This window comes from Stigmatopora argus, chromosome 2, assembly GCF_051989625.1.
Source record: "Stigmatopora argus isolate UIUO_Sarg chromosome 2, RoL_Sarg_1.0, whole genome shotgun sequence".
NCBI lineage: Eukaryota > Metazoa > Chordata > Actinopteri > Syngnathiformes > Syngnathidae > Stigmatopora > Stigmatopora argus.
The window spans coordinates 17,579,511-17,606,065 of record NC_135388.1 but is presented as its reverse complement, the minus strand read 5'-3'; the positions used below and the strand labels follow the sequence as shown (position 1 = coordinate 17,606,065).

At 39.2% G+C, this 26,555-nt stretch overlaps 2 protein-coding genes across 11 annotated transcripts in view; one reads left to right on the top strand and one right to left on the bottom strand.

Annotated features, from left to right (window-relative positions):
- Positions 1-4,369: 4,369 nt before the first annotated feature.
- Positions 4,370-8,286, bottom strand: senp8 (SUMO peptidase family member, NEDD8 specific). Its single transcript, XM_077594377.1, has 2 exons — positions 8,154-8,286; positions 4,370-6,512 (listed from the first exon to the last, which is right to left on the bottom strand). Exon 2 carries the CDS (start codon positions 6,509-6,511, stop codon positions 5,891-5,893), a length of 621 nt encoding a protein of 206 aa, XP_077450503.1. The 5' UTR covers position 6,512; positions 8,154-8,286; the 3' UTR covers positions 4,370-5,890.
- Positions 8,287-8,933: 647 nt separating this feature from the next.
- The window catches only part of LOC144092608 (unconventional myosin-IXAa-like), a 77,110-nt gene continuing 59,488 nt past the window's right edge, over positions 8,934-26,555 (top strand). For all 10 annotated transcript variants that reach the window (XM_077625604.1, XM_077625625.1, XM_077625620.1 and 7 more), the window contains exon 1: positions 8,934-9,231. The gene's annotated coding sequence lies outside the window, so the exon portion shown is untranslated. The remainder of the gene's footprint in view (positions 9,232-26,555) is intronic.

Sequence of the window (26,555 nt, the reverse complement as noted above, 5' to 3'; positions counted from 1 at the left end):
ATGATTAGCCTCATCCTCCAGTTCCAATCGTGTAGTTAATAATGGCGTTTGGTACATTCCACTAAATTAGATTTCCATTTTTTTTTTCCGGAACGAAATATGGAAACTTTTGTCAATTCAGTCAATTAATCTGTTAACACAATTTGGATGCCATTATCACAATAAATCAATAGTACTTTGGAATTTGGTATCAAGCACTGTCTTTTCAGTGCTCCTAAATTTTGCATAGCAGATTTGTTTCTCCACTTCAAATTTCACGTTTTGGAGTACTGCTGCTTTTACAATTAAAATTTCATTTGACTAAACAATTTTCCATAATTTTCATCAAAAATTGATTTCAAATTTCTAAATCATTTTCCACCTTGATATCTGATTGATTATATCTTGATGGTCGGCCAATTAGAAACACAAAAAGACAAACAAACAACCATTCATTTACACTCAGTGGTCTGCAATTTTTTTCATCACTGGTTAAGAGCCATCCCCAGTCTGGGGCTTCTTGGCAGCTAACCACCTTTTTGCTGTGCTATCAGCCTAATCATTCTCAAAAGAAATAGGTTAATGTTGTTTGGTTGACATCAACTGTTTGATGCTAATGCAATTAATATTCTAATAGTCATTAATATGAACCACGCTAAAGCAAATTTCACCTGTTGATGGGCAAAACAAGAAATGTTTTCCTGTGCACCGAAAAACATTTCATGCCTCTTCCGTCCTAGGGAAATCATGCCTATCCTAAATTAATTATTTTATCTAAATTTACCTAATAATTTGGATAAATGCCATTTCTGCATTGTTTTCATGTTTGATATCATTAATAATTTGGATGATTCTTAATACTTAAGTCTAAATCGCAAATCACTCTCATATTTCTAAAACAAATAGTTAAAGCTCTGGCTGAATTCCTATCCGCTCTAAGAAGGCAGTTTTATTTAAAATAAGAGCCATTTTCTGTGCTCACTATTACCTCAATTACAATTTAGGGAAAATAACCTTTCACTAGGCATTTCCTAATATAAATTTTAGTGTTTAATAAAAGACCCATAATTTTTCCACTAATATATCATAACACTATCAACTCTCTCTGTCTCTCTTGTGGTAGTCTTTCCTGCCCTTTGTTTTTGGTGTGAAGGGAGCAGTAAGCTGTATGGGCGTACCCGCCCCCCCTCTCCTTTTGTTTGCAAAGAGTGTGCTTAGCTTGAGGGGGGTCCGCATCTGTGAAGGGGGAGGCTTCACCACCTTTTTTATCTATCTATCCCCCTTACTTTTGTTAACCATTTGTTTTGCTACCTCCTGTTTTAGTCGTGCGCTATCATGTCGTCGCTGTGCGCGGGGAGGGTTGCCCCCGCATTCCCTGGCTATGTGGCCCTCTTTGCCGCACGACCAGCAGGCCCCCTTTCCCCCCCTCGTCGTCGTGCTCCCCGCTTGCGTGTGGAGCCTCGCACGAGGAGAGCTGAAGAGGGACCACTGTTTTTTAACAGGCCTAATATAGTTATCTCTTCTTCTCTTTTTTGTTTAGCTACTTTCTCAACCTCTTCTATTTGCCCTGCTATTCGCAACCACGCTTTGGTTTGATCATAACCTTGTTTTTGCATTTTACTTCGTTTTTTGTTACACGATTTTTCGATTTTTTGTTGTAGTTCACGGATATCTTTTATTATTAGTCTACCGGTGAACCCATATTTTTTTTACCCAATAACGCAAGGATTCCACCGCGTCGGGATCCTCTCTATGGACTATCTTCCAGTCTTTAGACGCAAGTTCCGAGAGGAATTCCTCTTTTTTACTTGTTTTACTCTGTACTTTACCCATTTTTGAATAAAATTTAGTCCCAGTGGGTCTTTGCACCTATAGTGCACTAACACTGGGTTTAGACAACAGGATGTCGATAAATTCCTTTAGTGGTAAACTCACTTCAACCTTTTCAGGCGGAGTCTCATGTCTACATACATCCACTAAAGGTCGACATTTGTCTCCTGTTGTTTGATATGAGATACAAATCACCAAATGGTAAAATGTATTTCCATACACACTTTTTTGCACGTTCACTCCTTTTAATTCACTTCTTTATTTCTCTTTAACCAGGACTCTATCCTTTTTTTTTCTCTTTAAACAGGACTCTATCCTTTTTTTCACTTTTCATTCAATACACCCAGAACTCCACTATCCGTCACAGATTTTTCCTATTCAATACATCCTGGATTTCGCTTTCCTTTACAGAATTTAATTAGTCTGCTAAAACTAAGGGTGTCTGTCCGCCTGCGAAAGTTTGTTGTTTGAATTTGACCTCTGTACGCATGTGGAATTTTGTTGTTTGAATTTTTTACCTGATAGGGCTCTAGGATTCTCAGGGTTTTCATTTAATCAGGACTCCGCTATCCTTTACAGAGTTTAATTAGTCTTTCTCAACTAAGGGGGTCTGTTACGCCTACGGATTTAATTTTACAGAGTTTAATTAGTCTTTTTCAACTAAAGGGGTCTGTTACGCCTTCATTCATTCCTTTTTTCTCATTCATTCCTTTTTTAAATAAAATTCACTCACGATTCTCTGCGTCCTCGGTATCCCTTCAACCTTTGGACCCCAGCCCGTAAGGAAGAAACAGTCCTGGAAAAGGATCTTTATGCTGTGGCCACAGACTTTTCTGGATCTTGCTCACCCGCTGGGATCCTTAGGTATCTTGGGATCCGGCTCGAAGGACCAATTAAATGTTAGGTTCAAACACCAGACATTTGTATCACCAATCTGAAAAAGGTAGGAACACAAAGAATTGAGGTTATTTTATTTAAAAAATGAGAGGTTCAGAGACTGTCCCTCGTGACAGTCCTCCAAAAGCACTCTGAAGAAAATCCCCTCCTGCCAATTCTCTTATTGTGTTTTGGGAGTGTCCAAGTTACAGGAAGTTTCAAGCTGTTCACAGGAGAGCGAGATCTCTCCCAGTAACAAAAGGTTCTTTGATCATGACCATATGCCCCTTCGAGATAACATCTTTACAGTCACCCTCCTGATACCCTGCAACCCTCACACAATAGTTCAAACAGACAGGCGTCGGCCCCCCTGGGTAGTTCCTCTAAGGTGAAACTTTCCAGGGCCCAAGACACTCTCATTCTATTAACTAACATTTCAACAGTCATACCAGAATCAGGATAACTTATATAAAATAATTGCAACAAACAACTAGAAGGTGAAGAATCAGAAGTCAGATTTATTCTCCGACTCTCTTAGCCTTACTTGCTGTCATTTTTTAAAGAAAAAAAGCCTTACTATACTATGTCGTCTTTAAAGAAAAAAGCCTATACTATGTTGTTTTTTAAGAAAAAAGCCTTACTATACTATGTCGTTTTTTTACGAAAAAAAGCCTTACAATACTATGTCGTTTTTTTAAGAAAAGAAGCCTTACTATACAATATCGTTTTTTAAGAAAAAAAGGCTTCCTCTACTATGTCGTTTTTCAAGAAAAAAAGCCATGCTATACTATGTCGTTTTTTAAAGGAAAAAAGCCATACTATACTATGTCGTTTTTTAGGGGGAAAAGCCATACTATACTATGTCGGTTTTCAGGGGAAAAAGCCTTCCTCTACTATGTCGTTTTTCAAGAAAAAAAGCCATGCTATACTATGTCGTTTTTTTAGGGGAAAAAAGCCTTACTATACTATGTCGTTTTTTAAGAAAAAAAGCCTTACTATACATGGTCTTTTGGTACTGACGGTCGAACGATTCAATGCCCGTGAAACACTTACCACTCTCACGCGCATCACTTCGTTATTATTGCCACTCGTTTCAGAAGAAATGGCTTGCCTCTTCCTTGCAACTCCCTCAATAGAAGCCTTTAGCTTTTTACCAAGCATATTCAATATTGGATGCATGAGATATTTAATGATACAAATGAAAAAGGTTCTTTGCACACTGGAGATACATTCAAGCACTTCCGCATTGCAACGAAGAAGAAGGTAGATGCTGGGTGAGCTGAGCTCTCACAGCGCCAGGCGTCGGTATTAGCGGCGGAAAGAAGTACTACTCCGAAAAAGGCGCGAAATACAAAATTGGACTTGCGAACATTTTTGGACTTAAACGCAATTTGCAGACATGTTCGTATGTACCGTTGTTCGTAAGTTGAATGTTCGTAAGTAGGGGAGCGTCTGTACTGTATTTTTCGGTCTATAAGTCACACCAGCCAAATAATGCACAATGAATAGGAAAGGGAAAAAAAACATAAGTTGGACTTTTGGGGGAAAGCATTTTGTTATTTTATCAGAAGTAAAAAAGAAACATCAAAATAACAATAATAACAAGGATAACAGTGTCACAGAGTGTGATGTGTTGGTGTGAAAAACGGGATAGACTCAATTACAGGCAAATAGGGAGGCCATGAAGAGTGGTGAACTCAAAAGGTTTTAATTAACAAAAACAAAGAACAAACAAAAGCAGAGAGTCCAAAAATACCCAAAAAAATGAATCAAAAGCTAGAGAATAAAACATACTACCTTGGACACACACTCAACACATTAACAAGGATGCAACAACAAATGAACAAACAAAGGGGACTTAAATATATAATGAGACACTGAGATATGGCCAACAGAAAGGCTAAGCCACACGGGAGGTGACAATGGATGAAAGCAATGGACAATCAGGACAATTTACTCAGAAAAAAAAAAGTCAAGAATAAATCGATATAAAACACCAATCAATAGAGTATTTAGGTTGTCTTCGGGGAGAAAAGAGAATATGAAATATGATCATTTTAAAAAGAATTTTGTTGTTCTGTTGTGCAATAAAGATAAGACAACTCTCTCCGTACACTATGAAAAAAAAGAATCAAACCTGCAGAAATTTTGACAGGCGTCTTTATTTTTATAAATTTGCCTTCAAACCTCAAGTTGCTTTGCAATATGATATAAATAAAATAATCAACTAAAGACATCATCACCATTGACAAGCGGACTATTTTCAGCCTCACAAAAAGAAACAGTGTAAACTTAAACCAATTTTAACCCAAGTTAACAAGTTTTAGATTTTTTTTGCAACGTTTTTTTAGAACATTTACATGAAATGGAGGTTGGTTTTATTAGTGGGTTAATGACATTTTCAATAGGGCTGCTCTTTGCAGCACAGGTATTTACGAGATGAGATATTTATAAAAAATTAAAAGGAAAATGGCAGGGAGAACTCATTTGGATCTTTTAGTGGGTTGGTTTGGTGTTGTCCTGCATCTCATAATCGCTTATTTTGGCCGTGTTATTGTTCTTTTGGGTTAAAGCTCAGTGTTAGCCTCTATTGGTAACATGCTAAAAGCACGTTTCCTAATCATCCTCTTCTTTTCCTAAGCGTTGGTCTGAAACTAACGTTCATCTCACAACAGCGCCATCATTCTCTGTGGTGGTCGGGTGGTCTACTTGCAGTTTAAAATGATCAGATTTTTATTGAAAGTGTTTAATATTATTGTTGAAAAAAATATTTCACAATAATTATCGTTATTGTTTAATCGCCTAGCTCTATGTTAACCAAACTCATAAAATTAAGCTAAGTAATAGATTATGTTGACTCAATTCTCACCTAATATGTATAAGAGACCCCATGCCTCTTATGGGCATGTTGATATTCTTGTTTACGTTTTTATGTGATGCTGCGCTTACATTACCGATAAACATGACAGCAATGGTTGAATCAATCATAAAAGAGTCACAACATTGTCACTTTCTTCCATTGCAGATGGCCTGAAAATTGAAATACAGGTTGCTGACGTATACTTGAATGCAAACGTGGCTTTAGCAGAGGATACATAGGTGGACAACATTGATACAATAGAGCAAACTTTCAAGTATTATGCACTTGTGCGCATGCAGCTGTCTGAACAACTGAGTGTGGTTAAAAAGGAAAATCACATCATAGCTAATTCTGAGCGAGATTATGAATTAGTATGAACCATTCTGATCTCTTTTGCTGAATAAAATCTGGAGTGAGATTTTGCAGAGCCAATTGTGGGTCTTCACACAATGCCTCAGCTATACAAATGACATACATGCCGCAGTCATAGCTGTTTTGTTGTTCAGGACTGGGTTCGTCCACAAATGTGGCCTTTTTCCCTGCACCCAAAACGGGTTCCAATTTGCTAGCAATGCGCCGGGCATGTGGAGAGTTGCTGCCATTTTGAGAGTCGTAGTGAGAAAAGTGGTTGGATTTATGATGGTATACCAGAAGGCTCCAGTGTGACCCACCGGCGCTCTGCTCAGAATTGTCATTGACAGCTAGGAAGATCCAACAACGTGAGGGAAGGTCAAGAGGGTCAAGAAACATGGCTAACTCCTCTGGGCAGGAGGCGCACTTGATGAATTGGGTCACCTGTGGGCTGACGAAGACGACACTCTCCCCCAGGACTCCAACGCGCTCAGTGGCAAAGTACTCAAAGGCAAATCCAATAATTTGATCATTAAGCCAGTGGGGTCCTTCGAGGAGGGTCACGTCGGAGCGTCGGAGAAGGCTGTCCTGATAGCTTAGCACGACAGGGTCCATCCTTCACGTAGATAGGTACACAATGTCAGTCAAATAAACAGTTTGGGATGTTCAACAATGTAATTCTATTATTGATGATATATATTTTTTTCTTTGTCATTATTGTAAATTAGATGAACACATGAAGACAACTATTTAATACCCTATAATTTTAAGTAAAGTCGTACCTTTATTTGCGAAATTAATTGGTTGCAGAACTTTTGTAAGTAGAGGAGTACTCTCCTCATTTTCTGAACCACTTTATCCTCATTAGAGTCGCGGGGGGTGCTGGAGCCTATCCCAGCTGATCCCGGGCCAGAGGCGAGGGACACCCTGAATCAGTGGCCACCCGATCGCAGGGCACAAGGAAACGAACAACCATGCACACTTACACCCATACCTAGGGGCAATTTTAGAGTGTCCAATCAGCCTACCATGCATGTTTTTGGAATGTGGGAGGAAACTGGAGTACCCACAGGAAACCCACATGGGCCCAGGGAAAACATGCAAAATCCACACAGGTGGACCAATCTGGACTTGAACCCAGGACCCCAGAGCCGTGAGGCCAATGCGCGAACCACTCGCACCACCGGGCGGCTAGAGGAGAACTTTAAATGTAAATTCTCATGTTCCACGGTCCTCAAAATATTTACTAACTAAACCCTTTATGAATGATCAAAGTATACCAATTAAATATTAGGTACATGAAATAAACCAGTGCATGTTAATGAAACTCCCCTAATATGTAAACCCGCACATGTAGTCTCTTACAAAATGCCTTGCTAATGAACACAAGATGAGACCAGCCAGCTCATTGAAAGGTATGTATTTCAAAATATCCCCAGACAAAATGGTTTGGACATCTAGCACAAGTGACACTGAAAGATGAGGATTGTCAGATCTTCCAGTTAAAAAGAATTGGACTTCAGTTGTTGTTATTGACAACTTGTCAATGGGAGGAAATTAGTAAAATAAAAATATTTATATTTGTAAAATATATACATTTTTAAAAGTCAACTTTAAAGGGAGAAAATACCCAAAATGCATTTGTTTGTATTAATATTATTTATTAAACCTTTTTTGTTTATCAAAAGTACTGGATACAAATAAGTATTGAAAATAATACAATTTTGGGTCATGTACACACCACATGTAAAATAAATGTCGATAGTGATGCCTATTTTAATAAAAAAAGGTCCACCAATTTGGATACAAGTTATTTGTTTTTTTAAGTACCCAAAAAGTTAACTGGGTTAACTGATTTTTTTTTTTTTTAAGTAAAAAAAATAAACGTGTACCCCCCTTAGCATTTCTATAACTTGAGAATAGTTTGCCATTACACTACTGTCCCACTGGAGACTGCCGGGGGAATATATATATAATATAAAATGGCTTTGGAAGAGGCACATTTATAAAGCACTTTAAATCTATGTCATGAAAAGGTACTTAGGTAGTATTAAATTACTGAATCACAGCCTATGATTCATCATAAAGTCCTGTAAATCATGGCATAGGACATTGCTGCTGGGTTAGCATGAGCTAACTATTAGTACTTATCAAGGTGACAAATACCATAAAAGTCATCTGGACGCATATACATTTAGTCTCCCATTAAATACGTTCGATTCAGTTCAAAGAAGCGTGGTTATTGACCTGTCAGTACCTGAAAAAGACACATTCAAGTGAAGGGGTTGAAGAAAGTGTAAGATCATCCCTCCGTGTGGCGGTTGCAGTAAATCTTTTGTGCAAACAGTCCCAGTTTGCGACAGTGGGAGGAGCCAATGAGTGAAACAAGGGGAACGCGTTCAACGAACGATAAGCGTTAAGCGTTAATTTTGTTTAAATTAGCCAAAAACTTCAACGAAGAAGGGTATCTACGGAAGCTTATTGCTTCTACCTTAAAAATAAAAACCCTGGCCGTTTTCAAATTAATATTTTTGGGGTCGTTTTTTGAATTAATATTTTTTTGAAACCCCGGTTTAAAAAATAATTAAAAAACAATACGAAAAAATAATTAATTTGAAAAACGGAGTTTTGAAAAACCACTAATTCAAATAACAACGGAAAAAATAATTAATTCGAAAAACGAGGAAGAAGAAAAATGAATTCAAAAAACAACCCGAGGAAAAGGTTTTAAATAATAATGAATAAAAAACAGCCTAAAAAATGAATTAATTTGAAAACGGCCAGGGTTTTTTTAATTTTTAAGGGGAATTCAATATTTCTTCCGTAAGTAAAAAATGAAATAAAATAATTAAAAAAATATACCACATTATACGTACTGTATTTTTCGGATGACCCCGACACAAAATGGCAGACAAAGTGATGACGCTGGTTTTGTAGCTCACAGCACGCATCGGGCATCTAGTCTAATCTATATGATATCGCTGGTTTAAAGACCATCGCTGTCTTGAGCCGGCTTCCTGTTATGTCGCTCGGCCGCGTGAGCGCGCTTGTGAGCGGGGCCGCGCTGATTAGCTGGCCAGAAAAGAGTTGGGAGGTCTCAAGCACAGCAAGTCAGTCACGAGCGGCGCTCAATCGCACCGAGAAGCTGCCACGCTCGGATAAATAATGCCCAACAAAGTTATTCTGAGGCGAGACAAGTGACGGGATAAAACATAGGAATGGCGTGAAAATGCAGAAAATTAAATAAGAGCTCAGTAGTGTTGACGAAGGAGTGAAGCAAGCTCCAGATTCGGACATCAGTCTCTATAATTGACTTTCGGCGTCTTCGTCTAGAGGTAAGAGCATTTTAATTTAAACTTGACCTATATGCAGGTAGTCCATTGACTTATTTTAATTTTTTTGGTTAAGTTTCTCTGCGCACTCCATCGCACGAGAGCTGCTGAGTCTTGAATGCGTGCGTGCGTGCGTGCGCGCGTGTGTGTGGGCTTGCTGACATGAGCAGCTCAATCGACCCACGTCGCGTTTGTGGACGTTCATGCGAGTTTTCCAGTGACTTGTAGCTCTCACTGACTTGACTCGTCTTGTACGCGTGTCAGTCCTTCAAGTGAGTGAGTGAGTGTGTGTATGTGTGTGTGAACCGGCGTGCTAAATCTGGTATGTGGAATCTTGCACACGTATTATTTTGGTGGAGGTCATTGAAGGAACTGGGTTGCAAAGTGTCTGGAGTTGCTCTGAAGTGCCAAGAGCTCCTGAGGCATGTGTCTTATCTCCATGGGATGTGTGAAAATGAACTCCACGCCGAGCTGTGAGATGTTTTCACATGGGGAAGAAGCAGAAGAACAACAAAAACAACAACAGGGATAGCCCCCCCTATCTATTTTCTATAGTGCTTGACCTCATTAGGGTGGCAGATGAGCTTGGGCTTGTTCCAGTTGACTTTGAGCCAGAGGCTGGATGCCAGACGAACGCAGGGCACAGATGGACCACTAATCAGTTACTCACAGATTCACACCTATGGGCAAAAGATATTTCAGTTTACCTAAGATGTCCTGATTCGATACGACTGTTTTGGGAGTATCGGATTTTGCCCCGAGATGGTTTTCAGTACCTTGGTGCTTTTCAGCTGCTGTAAATCAAACTGCTAGGCAAACATATGTGATGAGTGGGGTTACTTCTCTTCTGAAAAACGGAGCATTGTTTAATATTTGTAAAAAGAGAATTTATTGGTATCCCAGAAGGCTCACTTTAATAAAATAGATAAAAACAGATTTGTCATTTACTGGTTGCATTATTAATACAGTCGTACCTCTGCTTGAAAATAATTGGTTCCAGAACTTTTTTCGTAACTTGAAAATGTCTTAAGTAGAGTAGTACTTTATATGTAAATTCTCTAATTCAATCCACGGTCCTCACACAACTACCAACTAAGCCCTTTAAAATTGGTCAAAGTCTCCCAATTTTGTATGAAAGATGTGAGGAAACACAAAAAATAGAGCAAATTATAAGGAAATTATTTATTAATGTTTTAAAATGAATAAAGCATATGAAAATGTGCACTGCGCCGTTGAAATAGTTCCCTCTGCGGCCGTTATAGTGGGAGACGTAATACCCGTGTTTGTCTGCCAGATGGCGGTAAGAGCCCGTTCTACCAGAGCCGAAAGCCGTACACTTTGTAGTACATTTTAGACTTTTACGTATGCCCTGTGTAAAAATATGTGACGCATTGCATTTTTACGGTTTTTAATCGCGTAATAAAGGGAATTGCAATCATTAATAAGGGGAGCGTTTAGCCCAGATGGACAGGTATGCAAGAGAGAATCTTGAAACATGGATAGTGGTTGTTGTGAGACAGCCAATTGAATTGATTTGAATGTTTTTGTTATCATTATATGAGATAGAATGAGAGCGATGAAATGAGAGCCCAGTAGAGGGTAGCGAGGTTCTAAATTGAGAATCAATGCATATAAATAATGGACAAGCAAATGTATTTACTTTTTGGGTGATTTCGTTATTTGGATCTTTTTCGTATCTTGAGTCACTCATTTGATATAAAACAATTCGTAACCTGAAAATTTCGTACCTAGAGGCATTCGTAAGTAGAGGTATGATTGTATTAGTATTGAAATTATTAATAATTAACAATTATTATTAAAAGTAATAATACTTAGTAATTACTATTATTAATTATGTTTTTTTGTTTGTTTTTTACTGGTCTAAAACAGTGACCCCCAACCTTTTTCTCACCGCGGACCGGTAAAGCTCTTCCTAGGGCGACAACAGAAGCGTTTTTTTAATGCCTCCTTATTATGTCTGTACTTTAACGTGAAGCTTTGAATGTCATTGTACTTGTATAATGACAATAAAGACATTCAATTGAAAAATGTTTTGGGAATGTGGGGACCTGGAAAAACTAGTCACAATTACAGAAAGAACATGCCAAACTTCACGCAGCAAGCCGTCCAAAAGATTAGAAGTCCAAAGCTTCCAAGTGTGAGGTATACTTGTAAGGGACCAAGGTATTGTTTCGCCTACAGGGATTGTGCAACTTTTGTACGGACACCAGAGCCAAACCTGTCTATTAACTCATTCACTGCCATTGACAGTGGTAGACATCTAATCAATTTGAACTTTGGCTGGCGTTGAATGATCATATTTCAGTTCCATCGACAGTCCAATACATTTTGACTTGTACCCAGTCAAAATGGATCCGATATCTATTGCCATAAAGGGTGGGTAATGAGTTCAATGATAAATAATAATCTTAAAGCTGTTAAAAGAGTAGGATCTTTTTTATTTTTTATTTTTTTTAAAGCTATTCTGGTTCATCTCTCATCGTCAATGGCAGCCAACGTGGTACCTTCTTTCCGTTTAAGTTTTGGTTATTCTGGAAAAGTGCATTCCTGTTTCAGACAAGCTCTCTTGTAAGATAAGGGTTCGAAGAGAATAACCTATTCAAGTAGCAGTCCTCAGGAGTTTGCGTGGCCGTGGGCTGTGCACAGGTGATGAGAGTAAAGGGGGGGCTGTCCTATGGGAATGCGAGGTCTGAGAAGACACAGCTGCTGTAGTACGAGAGGGAACCCGGGTGGAGATTCCAACAACTGGTTCCTGTCGACATCCGACACCCTGCAAGATCCATCTGCTTTTTGTAAAGACTTGCCTAGTTTATCACGTCTGCTCATGTCTGCGTGTCCGTGATATCAGCAGCACCACTTCACTTCGCCGTGCTTCGAAAGCTCAACCTTTTATTACCCTCTCATTTTGATTATGTAATATGCCGGACTGGAATGATGTTGTTCTATTAGTTAAACAGGAAACAGTTTTAATTGCTCAACAGCCAAGTTTCATTCATTGATGACATTGACACGCAGATTGTCAATTCAGGTGTAGTAGCAGTAGAAACACCAAGTGAATAGTAGATACACCTATTTTTGGAGTATTGGACAGTATGGAATGTGCTCACAAGTTGAGATACAATCCAGTATTCACATTTTTTTTGGCTGCTAATCATACTCCTAGGCAAACATGTTTATACTGTTTAGGACTACATCTCTTGAGAAACCAAAAATGGTAAAAGTGCATCGTGTAATAATTGTAAAAAGACATTTCTTGTGGGGTTACTGGCAGGGCTCACTTAAACACAAAAAAATGGTATCATCTGTACCTCACAAGGGCGGCCCAATGTTGCTCCATTCCCGCTGGTGACGATATATATGATTGTGAGTGTGAATGATCGTCTCTCGTCTGTCTCTCTGTGTTCTCTACGGTTGACTGGCGACCAGTCTGGGGTGTAATCTGTCTTTCGTCTGAAGTCAGCTGGGATAGGCTCCAGCAGCCCCTACAACCCTTACGACAAGGGTCTCAAATCAATTCCACAAAGGGCCGCAGTGGGTCGTGGTCTTAGCTTCAACCGATCCAGTGTAGACCGTTAAACCAATGAGGGGTCTTCTAAAACAAGTAGCACCTCGCTCAACTCATTACACTTGCAAAAGGTGTCCGCTTGTTCGGTTTGAATGAAAACCTCTACCACCTGCAGCCCTTTGAGGACCGGTTTGAGACCGCTGCCTTACGAGGATGCGGGCCATGGAAGATGAATGAATGAATACACGTGTTCAAAGTTGTTGCTTGATTTTTTTTTAGCTCGGTTATCTCATAGTAACATATAATGTAAATCGTCTTGTAAATATTGTGTACTTTGGAACTATAATTTTGAGGTTTGACTGAGTATTTTTTTGGAGCTTGATGTTTTAGTATTACTTAGTTTAAATTTACTTAATGAAGTATCTGGTAATACATGGTATATCTGACATGTTTTTTGTTCCAATTTCATTCATTATCTATAGTGCTTATCATTTTGGTTGTAGGTTAACTGGAGCCTATTTCAGGTAAGTGGGTGAGAGGTAGGGTACTACAAAATTGCAATTCAGGGTGTCCCCCGCCTCTGGCCCAAAGTCAGCTGGGATAGGCTCCAGCACCCCGGCGATCCTAGTGAGGATAAAGGGGTTCAGAAAATGAGATGAGATCACAAAAACACTTGAAGGTTATTAAAAAATGATATAGAACGAGTCGATGAGCCATCTACATATCAGCAATGCTGGCCCAGTAGTTACTTTGACTAGATCGGTGCCCAAATATGCTATCTTGCACACCATTATGCTCTATACAGTGTGAGTGTATGTGCGTGAGTGTCACCTCCCGCAGAGAACTAATTGGCTTACAGAGGGCGAGAGAGAGAACAGGACCGTATGAATGAACGTTAACGCCATTTAATTGCACTCTGAAGATCTATTGTTAGCCATTTAATATAATGGACGATAAGTCGATTTAGTAATTAATGTGACAGATCTGTTACACACTTGACTTCACCAAGGTGTGCTACATGTTGCTGCAGATTTATCTAGGTCGGTTCACTTATTGGACAACTGCTCTTAGTAGTGTAACTTGAAAATTAGGCTATAGTGTATACACTGCTGGTTACTTTGTACTTGTTTTTAGGCACTGTGAACAATACAATTCCGATTTTTTTTCCTCTTCCAAATCCAACCCAGCGTACGTTCATATGTGCACAATCATCCAAGCTCTCGTAATAAAAATGCTACTGAGAAAATAAGGAACAATTCTCACCAGACGTTACGCCTCTACTTATGAATGCCTCCAGGTAAGAAATCTTCAGGTTACAAAACCGTTTCATATGCATATGACCGTCCCAACATACAAAAATAAGATCCAACTTAGGAAATCCCCCAATACCTAAATGCATTTCCTGTATCTGTTATTTTGAAATTGTCCCGGTAACATTGCGGCCTGCTTTACTTCCACTTGGAGCCTCCCACAACAACAACAACAACTCTCTTTTGACCGCCGTTTGTCATCACAGAGTTCTTTATTTAAAATAATTGGTACGAATGAAATGAATGATCTGGCCCTGTTATTCATCGAAAAACAGAAGATAAGAAAGTGGGTGCGGTTGACTGACATTGCAAGGCAATTCAGCTATAAGCCATTGACTAGCATCTCTATGCTAATGAAGCAGAAGGAAGCATTAAAAGTGATGACTCCCTGGCATGGGGTCTCTGTACTTGATCAATATGTCAGGCCCATTTTCATTTGTTCAAATCACAGCTTTGAGATGGAATCGTACATTATGGAGATGTCATAAAAAAAAAAGTTGCGGTCGTATTATAGGATTGTTTAGGGAGATATATTGGCATGCACATGAAGTCGTCATAGAGGAACCTGCTTGTGTTTCACTGAACAAAGCCCCCTTTTCTTCAGTAGGTCATTATATGAGGGAGGCTTTGGCCTCAGCAGCTCAACTTCCCAGGATTTTGCATTTCCCATCATTAACTCGCTTGTCCTAACAGTAGCTGGACAGAGATGTAGAGAAGTTCTTTGTTTTTTTCTACGAAATCTTGCTTCTGTGAAATGAGTTTAAATTGTTCTTTCCAATTCATGTCGAAAATGGCGACGACAACAATCAATTTTGATCTAGCTGAAAGCTCAGCCTGAATGCATTAATATTTTAATGCAGGCCTTGTTTCAGAGAAAGTGCTTGGTCTTTTGTTTTGGTTGAGTACCTCTCAGTAATCATGTTTGAAGTATGTCTTTGCTAATGTTGTGTAAACAAGTAGCTGGCTCAATAAAAGCAGATACATGTTGTGTCTTTCTTCATGTAATTTCCATATTTTATTATTGACCTTTATTTATTGCCTAAATAGATGCCTCTAGCTGCTGCTGAACATTTGAGTTTTGTATTTCTTCAATATTTACAGAATTTTTGAGTGTGTAGTGGGATGTAGCGTTGACAATAGGTAGTGGCCTCTGCAGTCTTATGGTACAGACAGTACAGGGCCCATAACTAATCCTCAGGCATGTGCGCTTGTGTAAAACTACACAAAACTGCCAATGTAAAGGGACAGCACTGCCTCTCGCCTGTGAAATGACATCACTCGTAGCCCCTCCAAAATGTCAATTTTAAGTATATTCAACTCCTTACAGTAGTTTAAAGTTCAAGATAATACAGAGGACATGTAAAGTTTAGTCTCTGACACATCTCTTATCTGAGTGAGCAATTCAGCCTGTATACAGTAGTCTGGGCACTGTCAGAAGGAAGCAACTGGGGAGTAAATGTAGAGATAGCTGTGGTTGAGAACAAGCAGGCTGCGATAAGGTTGATTTCATACACAGGCAGAGATGGGCTCTGGTTGCTGGAATGCTTCTATTGGATAACCTACTTTATCAGTGTTGTAAATGTCTGGATGACATAGGTTTCCCAGAGATTATTATAAAATCTGACCAATAGATTTGATACACACTTGTAGGATGTTGATCCCTGGCAAAGTGATTCGAATAGGATATAGTGCATTGCTTATAAACGAAACAGATGGTCGAGATTGTTTGAGCAAAACTTTAATTTTAAAAATAAAAATGCGGACAATATATTTTTAGCAATTATATTTCAGATCTCAATCTGAGATTGAATACTTCTCTTTTTGCCATGTCCTTTTCTAATCCAATGTGCCACCATGACTAGCCCCTGTTGCTGTCCTTTGGCTGCCACCTACTCCGACTGATTATCCTTTCATGCTTTTAACAATAGCCATTCACTCTAGTCACTTGATAGACTTGTAGAACGATTGAAGTCGGACCTCCTCGCAATGATTAGACTGATTTGACTCTAGGAAATCTAAAATTCAAATTCAAGGATGCCAATAACAATAAGAAAATAGAGTAATAACTCACACTGGCCCATCCTTTAACAGGTTTTTGTCATTTAGAGTATAGGTGTATAGATCTCATTTTCTGAACCGCTTTATCCTCACTATGGCCGTGGGGGGTGCCAGATCCTATCCCAACTGAATCCGAGCCAGAGGCGGGGGACACCCTGAATTGGTGGCCAGCCAGTTGCAGGTCACAAGGAGACAAACAACCATTCACACTCTCATTCATACCTAGGGGCAATTTAGAGTGTCCAATCAGCCTACCATGCATGTCTTTGGAATTTGGGAGGAAACCGGAGTAGCCGGAGAAAACCCACGCAGGCCAAGGGAGAACATGCAAACTCCATATAGGTGGACCGACCTGGATTTGAACCCAGGTCTCCCACTGTGAAGCCAACGCGCTTACCACTCAGCTGCCAGGCCGCCCACTAGGTGTATAGATGCTTTTTGAATTTAATTTTGGCTTCCTTTTAAATAGATTCCATCTTAAAAACTAATGTGGAATGGTTTCTCTTGTGAGGAGGTATTATATTATTTTCAATTTGGACATACTTTCCCCATACTTTCTTTGATAAAGATTGAGTCCAGTAATTATGAATTAACCGTAACAAATATTTTGAAAGTTAAACAAACATTTTACCCTTATGAATTTATATCCAGTCTGGGTTCAATTCCCACTCGGTGGCAGTGTGTGTGGTTGTCTGTCTCTTTGTGTGCCCTATGATTGATTGGCGACCAATCTAGGGTGTAGTCTGCCTTTCGCCCGAAGACATTTGGGTTAGGGTCCAGCAACCCTTTCGAGGATGGGTGGTATGGAAGATGAATGAATGAATGAATTGATATCCTAATTTTTTCATATAAAGGAAAGCCAAACCCCTAGCCATTTTTATATAAAGGATGTTAAGAGTATTACTTTTTTATTTCAGCGGGATTCAAATCATATACAAAATTAAATAATGAAAGGATCATGTAATATCTAGTTACAAAGGACCACATGATCTCCGTTACTTGGTGCCCTGCAGACAATGCAAGGAAAAAATAGATGAAATGTATTGGCTTTACATGGACAACTCATTTGATTTTGCCAACATTTTTCATTTTCTTTCAGATCTGGTGCAACTGATAATTGGGCAAAAATTGGTTGTGTATTAGTTTTACTTGATCTATCCAAGATACTCACAAAGTTTAATGTTCCATGAGTATACAACCTAGTTCAGCTTCTTCTAACAGCAGCTCTAAATGTTTGTCTGTCGACTGCAACTTAAGATACAGGATTGAGCTCAGGTTTCAAAAAGACTGTGGTCTGCTGCAGGCAGATAGACAACCTTAGGGCCCCTTCCTCAAAGAAAGAGTGAGAGGCTCAGTAATGTTTCCCTGTAATTACAGGTCATGTTTTTTTCTCCAATCCTCTAAACAGATGTGCTCCACATTATGCTTAACATCCAGACCCCATGTTCACTATTGATAACCTACCATTACAATAAATCTGGTGCAGGTTGGCTCTGGACTTGTCTGTAATGGATTGAACTATTTTTCCAGGGTATTAATCCCATTTAACGAATAATTGAAACGAGTGTTAAAAACTAACAAAATGCTATAGCACATTTAGATAAATTTAAGTACAGTGGTACCTCTACTTACAAATCCTACGTATCTCATGTTGCGAAATGCTTTGTTATGTAAATTAATGTTCCAAGATAGGATAATCTGTCCATGTTACGAAACACCAAAAGAGGTATAACATATAAATATAACTCAGAAATGCTGTATGTGATCTGTTTGCTCATGTGCAAGACAACATAAAATTTAAGTGTTGCTGTATCAGTAAGATGAGTAAGCATTTGCAGTTGGTAGTGTTCATTTTCAGTGACCTTAGTTTTTCCTTGGGCTACTTTGGGATGGGCCGAACTGAACGAATAAAATGACTGGGTTAGATGTACTTGGAATCCAGGTGGTGCAGAATTAAATGGATTGTTGTAGTAGCTGCATCCTCGATGGAATTGGTTTAACTTGTAGGGAAACAGTTGAGCAAGAGTGTACAATTTATTCCACGAAGGACCACAATGGGTGCAGGATTTCATTCCAAGAAGAGACCTTTTCACCAATCTGGCGTTTTACAGGCGAAATCAGTTACATTGCAGTCAAGCGCCACTTTTTTCAGCAGAGACCTCATTGCTTAAAGTGTCCTTGCTGGATCCATTGAAAAAAAAACAGGATATACAAATCTGCTTTTGAGGACTGATTTGGAGACCCCTGCTTTAGATTATTGAAGTAGCAGGGTGGCTGAGCCGAACCTTTTAGAGCAGGGGTCTCGAACTCAATTTACCTGGGGGCCGCTAGAGGCCGAGTCTGGGTGAGACTGGGCCGCATCAGGATTTCCACAAGAAAAGCACTGATAAAACATTCCAACGTTATCAAATATCTTTATTTTTTAACAAAAAATAATGAATTAAATAAATTAACTTAAAGATGAATAAAAAATAAATCAATCAGTAATACAAAACCAAATAATACTAATGAGCATACAGTAGATATACACTGGCTGGCTAAGTAGAGAAAATGAATTATTTTTATTCCGTTTCAAATGTCTGTATTAACAGCTCTTTAACCTTTAACTTTCTGAACTTGAATGGAACATTGAACATGAAATATTCTGAACACGGCTTCTCTTGCCTACTCCTTGCTGCTAGAGACCTGGCAGCGCTTCTTCTCACATAGTCACATTTGGCTTGAGGGAGGAAGCAGTGGAGACCCTCAGTAGAGCTTGAAGATGCTCATCAGTAAGTCTGGACCTGTACTTGGACTTATTGAAGTTCAAGGTGAAGAGCTTCTCACACAAGTATGTGCTCCCAAAAAGGCACATGGTCCGCTTGAACCTTCGGGAAAGTTCAGGGAAGCTGGGGGTCAACTCTCTCAAAAATTGCCCAAGCTTGTCTGCTTCTCCACTCACCTCCCTGAACTTGGCTTTGAGTGCAGAGTTGCACTGCAGGTCAATGAGCTCAATTTGAAGCTCAGGAGGGGCATCTTGCACATCAAAGGAGAAGGGGTCCGCAAAAATTTGAAATGTGGCTTTGTGTGTCTTGAAGTCTGCAAATCTGTGATCAAATTCCTCCTGTAGCTTCGAAATGGCCTCAACATACTTCTCACCACTGAATGGTGTGCCTGCATCCACGAGAGCCTTGCATGCTGGGAAATGGCAAAGGTTTGTCTGAGAGAGCTGGGCTTTCCATAACACAAGTTTAGTGCAGAATGCTCTCACGTTGTCATAGGCAGCACTGACAAGTTGCCCCTGGCCTTGTAGCTTCTTGTTCAGTACATTAAGCTCATGTGTGATATCAACAAGAAAAGCCAAGTCCATGAGCCATTTGGGATCACTTAGCACAGGATCAATCAACTCACAAACGGCGTAGCTAGCTTTGACTGCTGCATTACTGTCTTTGGTAGCCTTCTTGAAGAAATCCTGTTGCCTCAGAAGACGTGTTTTAAGACTGGCAACCTGGTTGGCTCTCTGATCTCCCTGGTATGTTTCGTACTCCTCAGCATGTCTCGTAGTACAATTACGTTTCAAATTGTATTCCTTGTGCACCGCAACTTTTTCAGTGTAATTGAGACACGTCGGGGTGCCCCTGTGTTCAACAAAGAAATATTGCACTCCCCACTTTTCTTGAAACTGTCTGTGCTCATCACCGACCTTTCTCTTCACGGCAGGCTTTGAAAGAGACATCTCTGGGGCTCTGTAATATGTTTTTCCACTTGGAATGAGTCTCGGGTTGATCTTTCACATTCAGTCGCGCGGGTTTGTGGCGCATGTGCACTTTCGCTCTCCGTTTCAATCGCGGAGATGGCTACAGACACTGACACAGGCTGGATCACGGATCATAGCGCCTCATTCAGTTCTATGCTGAGAGCAGCGGAGGAGTGATCGGCCTCACGGCTTTTCCTCCGCCCAGCTGATTGGAGGAATGAATGAGTGAGTGAGCGAGGCACTGGACAGCCCGGCCGATGTCCCGCCCTCCAGAGCCGTATACCTCACCGTGATTGGTTCATTCAGCTCCGAACCAAAGTTCCCTCTAATTTTTTGTTGGTCTGAGCAGAAAGACAACCTCCCTGAGCGCACTGAGTACCAGTGTGAGCGACATCATCGGTACTCGGATGATTCGCCTAAAGACGTTTCGCCGACGGACGTTTGACAGACGGGCAGGTCGCCGAATGGACGTTCCACCGAACGTTCATTCGGCCGAATGGACGTTCCACCGAACGTTCATTCGGCCGAATGGAGGTTTCGCCGAAACGGGATTTGCGCGCTCGCCCCGCCGGATCGTGTGTGTACAAGTTTTTCAACCTCGGCCCGCGGGCCATATACGGCCCGTTATGATTTTTAATCTGGCCCGCCGCCGGTGTTGTCCAAATTATAGTAAAAATCAATGTTCGTCTACCATCAATGGCAGCCCGGGAATAAGCACTCTTGGGCGGGCATGGCAGTCCGGGAATAAGCACTCTTGGGCAGGCAGATGTAGCAGAACCGAGCCGTAAAATGACAGCAATCGGGTCAAATCCATCCTAAAACAGCATTTAATGATTAAATACAAATACTGGATGATATCGCGATGGAGGCAAAAAAACGTCTATAGACGTCCATTCGCCAAACGGCTCAAAATGCTCTCAAATTCGGTCAAATCCAGCTGAAAACAGCGTTTAATGATTAAATACAAATACTATTATTTGTATTTAATCATTAAACTAACAAATACTAGTGCGACCTGTCCGTCTGTCAAACGGCCGTCGGCGAAACGTCTTTAGACGAATCATCCGGTCACGACATCATCATTGCTCGCTATGGGCACACCAGTATCACACCTGCCACAAGCAGGTGCATGTCAATGTTCCCTCTAATTTTTCACGTAAAACATGCTGTAAAACACGAAAAACATGAGTGGACAGAGCTACTGCCACTGACTGCCACTTAAACGGCGCCATCATGGGGAAAGGGGTAAAAAAAAAAAAAAAAAAAAAAAAAATTAAAAAAAAAAAATCGATTTTTTTTTTTACTGCGCGCCATATGATTGCTACTGCGCAGAGAAGACGAGAGTAGTGCGCAATTGCGCACGTGCGCAGCTTAGAGGGAACATTGCTCCGAACACAAGTGTCATTCATATCAATTTTCCGGGCCGCACGAACATTAATCTTTCATATTAAGACGGGGGCCGCAAATTATCGTCCCGAGGGCCGCAGTTGGCCCGCGGGCCGCAAGTTTGAGACCACTGTTTTAGAGCCCTGGTGGGTCCACTGCCGGGCTTTCAGAACATATTTGCCTTTCCTACACAGTTCTTCAGCGCTTAACCGAGGGATGTCATTAGGTCCAGTTTTCTCTGCACATGTTTATTTGGTTACCTTGATGCCCTTTTAAATGTTTTTTTTCCTGGCCTTTTGTGGCCTCGTCAGGTTTAAATGCTGTCTTTCCGTAATTTGTGCATTTCCACACATATTAAGGGTCTTTCATTGTTATAGCACCTAAGTGTTTTGATTTGTCATATCTATGCATTTAATAATGTAAACAATGACTCATTTGGTGTGTTCCTCCAGGTTAAAACCTTTAGTAGCTGTTGCTACCTCCTTCAAGATGCTCCACTGTGTAGTCTCAAATCAATCCTGCAGTGTGGCAATTGCAACCTTGCAACCTCAAAGTATTGTAGTTGGTTTCATGTTGTTTTTAACATAGCAGTGAATGACCATACAATAACTATGGAATGGCAGTCATGCTCTTAGGATAGATGTGTCATCATGCGGTTGCTTTATCTGGCATTTGTTTGTTTCTTTTCTTAGCTGCAGCACATGGGTGTTGATGATCTTGCCAAATGTTTTTCATACCTTTTCAATGTATGAAATTCTGCTCTGCTTTTGAAAAATATTGCTAGTAAAGAATGACCTTACCTTTCACACTAGTAACATAGATATAGATTTTTTTCCTCGGAATTAAAACCTCATTATTGAAGATTCATTCCTGACTTCCATCAGTGAGCTATTTTTTTTAAATCGGGTGGAGCACTTTTCCAACTTAACTGGCCAAAAGCGAGAGCGTCATATTGATATTTCCAGCACTAAAATGGATTCTGACTGGAAAACATTATCCACTCTCCAAAACAATAAAAGTAAATGTGAGGTTAGTCCAAGAGCAATTCTTGTTTTAGACATTACATCAATGCTTCTAAAATGTTGCACCCATTTGTGACAAGGAAAAACAATCATAATCAAGGAGCTCTTAACATTTGTGCACTCATAGTTTAACCTTGTTTGTTGAAATAATCCTAAATAGTTTGTAGTTAATAAAATACATTCACATATAGTACTCTTATCTTAATTTCAGACGCATATTTTTTTCCATTGTTTTTGCATTGATTCATCTTCTATAATGATTATCCTAACGGAGTTGCGGGGGTCCTAAAACCTATTCCAGCTGAACTATTGGTAGTAACCAGGGTACTATCTTAATTTTTTGCCAGGGAGTCACAATCTGTTGATACTCTTGGTAGCTAAGTATTGACTAGGTTGTGACAATAAGTCTAGATAAGATTTATACCTGACAATAGTTGCCTTAATATTAGAACATACCTAAATGTGTGTCTTACTACTTACTCACTTGCACCGACCACACCGCGTTTTGTGCACATTTCTTGTATCTTGTTACATGGCCCTTAGCCTGGTGCTTTTTCTTGCCAAATAAATTTATTGATTGATTGATTGATCTTCTTTCATATCAGGAAAGGCATTAATATGGAAAAATGCTGTGCCTTGGAGTCGTTATGGGGTTTACCGTGTATATTCCGACATAGTGTGCACATTTAATGTGGTCTTTTGCTGGTCTTACAGGTAATGTCATTGTTAATTTTACAGGGTCTTAATTGCACCAGGAAGCCCTTAAATGTAATGGTCCACGTTTGATTGGATCGCTCAAAATGCAGCTTTTATTTTAGTCCTAAGCGAAAGAGCTGCGAAGCGGATACCAGAGAGGTGCCACATATGTCTAAGCAGCAATTTTATGAGCAACCAATTGCCCAGAATATTTTCCCAGCTCTTTATCTGCCAAACATTACCATATCAATAAGTATGTTATGGTACCAAACCTGTTATGGTACCCCCCTGAAATTTGCATTGTGATAACTTTTTCATATATAGTTTATCATTTTTTTCTGTATTTGATGCTGAAAAGCTTTGTTTTTTTTTCAATGCAACACATTTCCTTCAACCACTGTCATAAATTTGGAAGGTTTCCTTTCTTTCTTTGAACTTGCATCCTAATGTTAAAAGTAATGAACCCCCCTAATTATTTGGTTTTCTATTAAGATAAATTTAATGATATTAATACTATGATGCAATGCTGAAGCCCTTAAGCTGTACTTCCTGTATTCCCAACTGTTTGTTTTTTTCCTGGGAGTGGACAAGGGAAGTGGAGGTTTCTATGACTACAACAAAGGAGTGGTGCGGTTTACAGTTTTTTTTAAATGCTTTCAAAACAAAACAATTCCAAACATGCCCGTGGGATGTTAATTTGACATGTGCTTAACACTGGTAATTGGATTTTCATGAACGTTTATGTGGAGAGAACTTGAACAATTCTTTCTTTCTTTGATAAAATTCTATAAATTGGCTTTTCACCTGAATATTTGGAATGCAGCTTGATATTAACATGAAATAGCTTTTTTTGTTACTATTCTATTTCTTCAGGATTTCAAGTACGGGGGAATGCATTGCATTGATATTTTTACACAGGTAATTCATATTTTCAGCACCAAAGGATTATTTGCATAAAGTGCCAGAGGGGGGTTGCCAAGAGAAGCAATCTCCTTCCCTTATTTAAAGCATTGAAAATTGGTTGTGGATGCTTCATCCAACATGACAATGACCCACAGCACACAGGCAGGGTTACCTAGGAGGGACTTTGTAAGGAGCATATCAAGGTGGCCCAGGACTCTCCAGACCTAATTCCAATTGACCAGCTGAAATTTAACCAAAATGTTTTCAGTTTCTTTAGAAAAAACAGCTTTGAAATGGAATATGATGTCACAAGGTAAATTGTGAATTCTGACCAGACATCCACTACTATTCTGTTATAACAACTCTGAGATGATTCACTGTCACAAGGAACTATGGGTGCAAAAATTAGAATATGATGTCACAAGGTAAATTGTGAATTCTGACCAGACATCCACTACTATTCTGTTATAACAACTCTGAGATGATTCACTGTCACAAGGAACTATGAGTGCAAAAATTTATCTGGATCAATATATCATTTGGTTGTGCACAGTCTAATCACACTCACTCAAAACGCAAAGCTCCGATAAAGTTTGCGTTTTGTAAAATATGCCATTTTGTCAAACTTAAAAAAAAATTGTCTGAAATGCTTCAGCAATAAAATTGTCAAAAAGTCAAATTCGTTAAAAATATTAAATGTGACTGGTTATGTTGGATTGGAGGAATCTATGTTTTGTCAAAGTGATTTACATAATGCACTGATTAATGTGGATATGCGTATGTATGTTTGTAGACATAGGAGTGTTTGTATATATACATATATATGATAATACAGTGATAATACAGTATGTATATATATATATATATATATATATATATATATATATATATATATATATATTTATATATAGTACATAAGTAGTTGTGCGAAACTATGAAGAAGAAATTGTATAATGCAATGATGACATTGCTGTAATAACAGGGGAACAAAAGCCTCCAGTTCACCGAGACTCAATCTTCTGTGACGTTTCTTCAAAGTGGAAGATCTTGGAAAGATGCCATCAACTAGATGTTTTGACGGTTTTAACCAAATATGGAGTCTTTTTAACACAGCGCATTAGTTTTAAGAATATAAGACATCACTTACCTTACAAATTGAGATCAAATGTCCCCTGTAACACAAAGTTTTTTTCATTTTGCTAAGTAAAAAACTGTTTGATGCTCTTATTTTTCTACTTTAGCCATTTATTTTGTGAAGATGATAGCAACATAATAGTTTACCTAGAGGCAAAACAGATAAAAGTTGTAACTCTGGTTGACAAGGTCATTGCATCTGACTTGAGAACTAGAGTGTTGCCGCCGGGCGGAAGGTGAACTATTTCTACGTGTAGAGTTATGTTACATAGTAATACATTTGGTGCTGACAAATTTGAAAGATGTGTGTTATCCAAATGTTTTGGTGCCTGTCCTTGCCTTAGAAGTCGGTACACTGTGCAGATCTTTGGTGCTTCAAGTGGGGCAACCATAATGTGTGAATGTGTTCCATACAGATTTAGAGAAACAGAGATTTAGTTCGCCTTGTATATTACTTCAATCTCCTAACATTACGCGAATAGCAGTTTTGTGATCAGACAGACCAAACATCGCCAAAAGTTGAAGCCCGTAAAGCCAAACAACTTCCGGTCCACGTTATAGAAAATAAGCAACAGAATGACTTTAATCTCACATTATTATAATTTGAATCTTGTAATAATGCAATCTATGATTTATTGTTAGTCATATTTTGATTTTACCCTCGTAATAGTTCAATTTTAATCTCATAATTTATTTATTTTTCTTTTGGAATGTTATAATGGTGGATTTGTTATTTCCCAAGCACACCAGTATGCCACATTGTGGTTGAGAAATACTGTGGAGATTTTACAGTCCTACCTCTACTTATGAATGCTCCTAGCTACGGTTACGAAACGCTTTGATATGCAAATGACCGTCCCAACGTACGAAAACAAGATCCAAGTTAAAAAATCCGTGGAACGAATGACAGAATTTTCATATAAAGTACTGCTCTAATTACGGAAAATTTAAGTTACGACAAAAGTTCTGGAACCAATTAATTTGGTAGGTAGAAGTACAACTGCATTTTAGTCCCTGTAGTATTTACCATTTTGATAAATCAAGGGATATATTTCTATCACACGTGCTTTGTCTGCTGGTGAAGTCATTTGTTTGAATGTGTTTTTAATGCTGTGTAATTATTACAACCGAGAGAAGAAGCGGAATGTGTTTGTGTGTGGGATATATGCTGCAGAATAACATGGTGTAATTCCGGTCTCTATGCTTCTGATCTGTGCTGTAATAGCTTAATATTTTACAAAGTAGCATTAAATAATGGTCAATGTTCCTAATGTTATATATTATCAGATTATTACTACTATTACTTTAACATCTATTATTCTTATCTACCATGCTTGTGATAGTACAGTAATTTGCAGTCAATCACAAAGATTGCAGTGTGCAGTTTTTCAGTAGTGCTTAGTCATTCACAGTGGTGTTGGTTAACAACAGAAAACTCTCATTAGTTGATTGTCCTCTTGTGGTGTTAACACATAAGGTGTTAGCATCATCGCATGCCGAAAACCTCCAATTTTATTTTGAGGCAATGCAAATGTATTTTTATAGCACAATTCCAG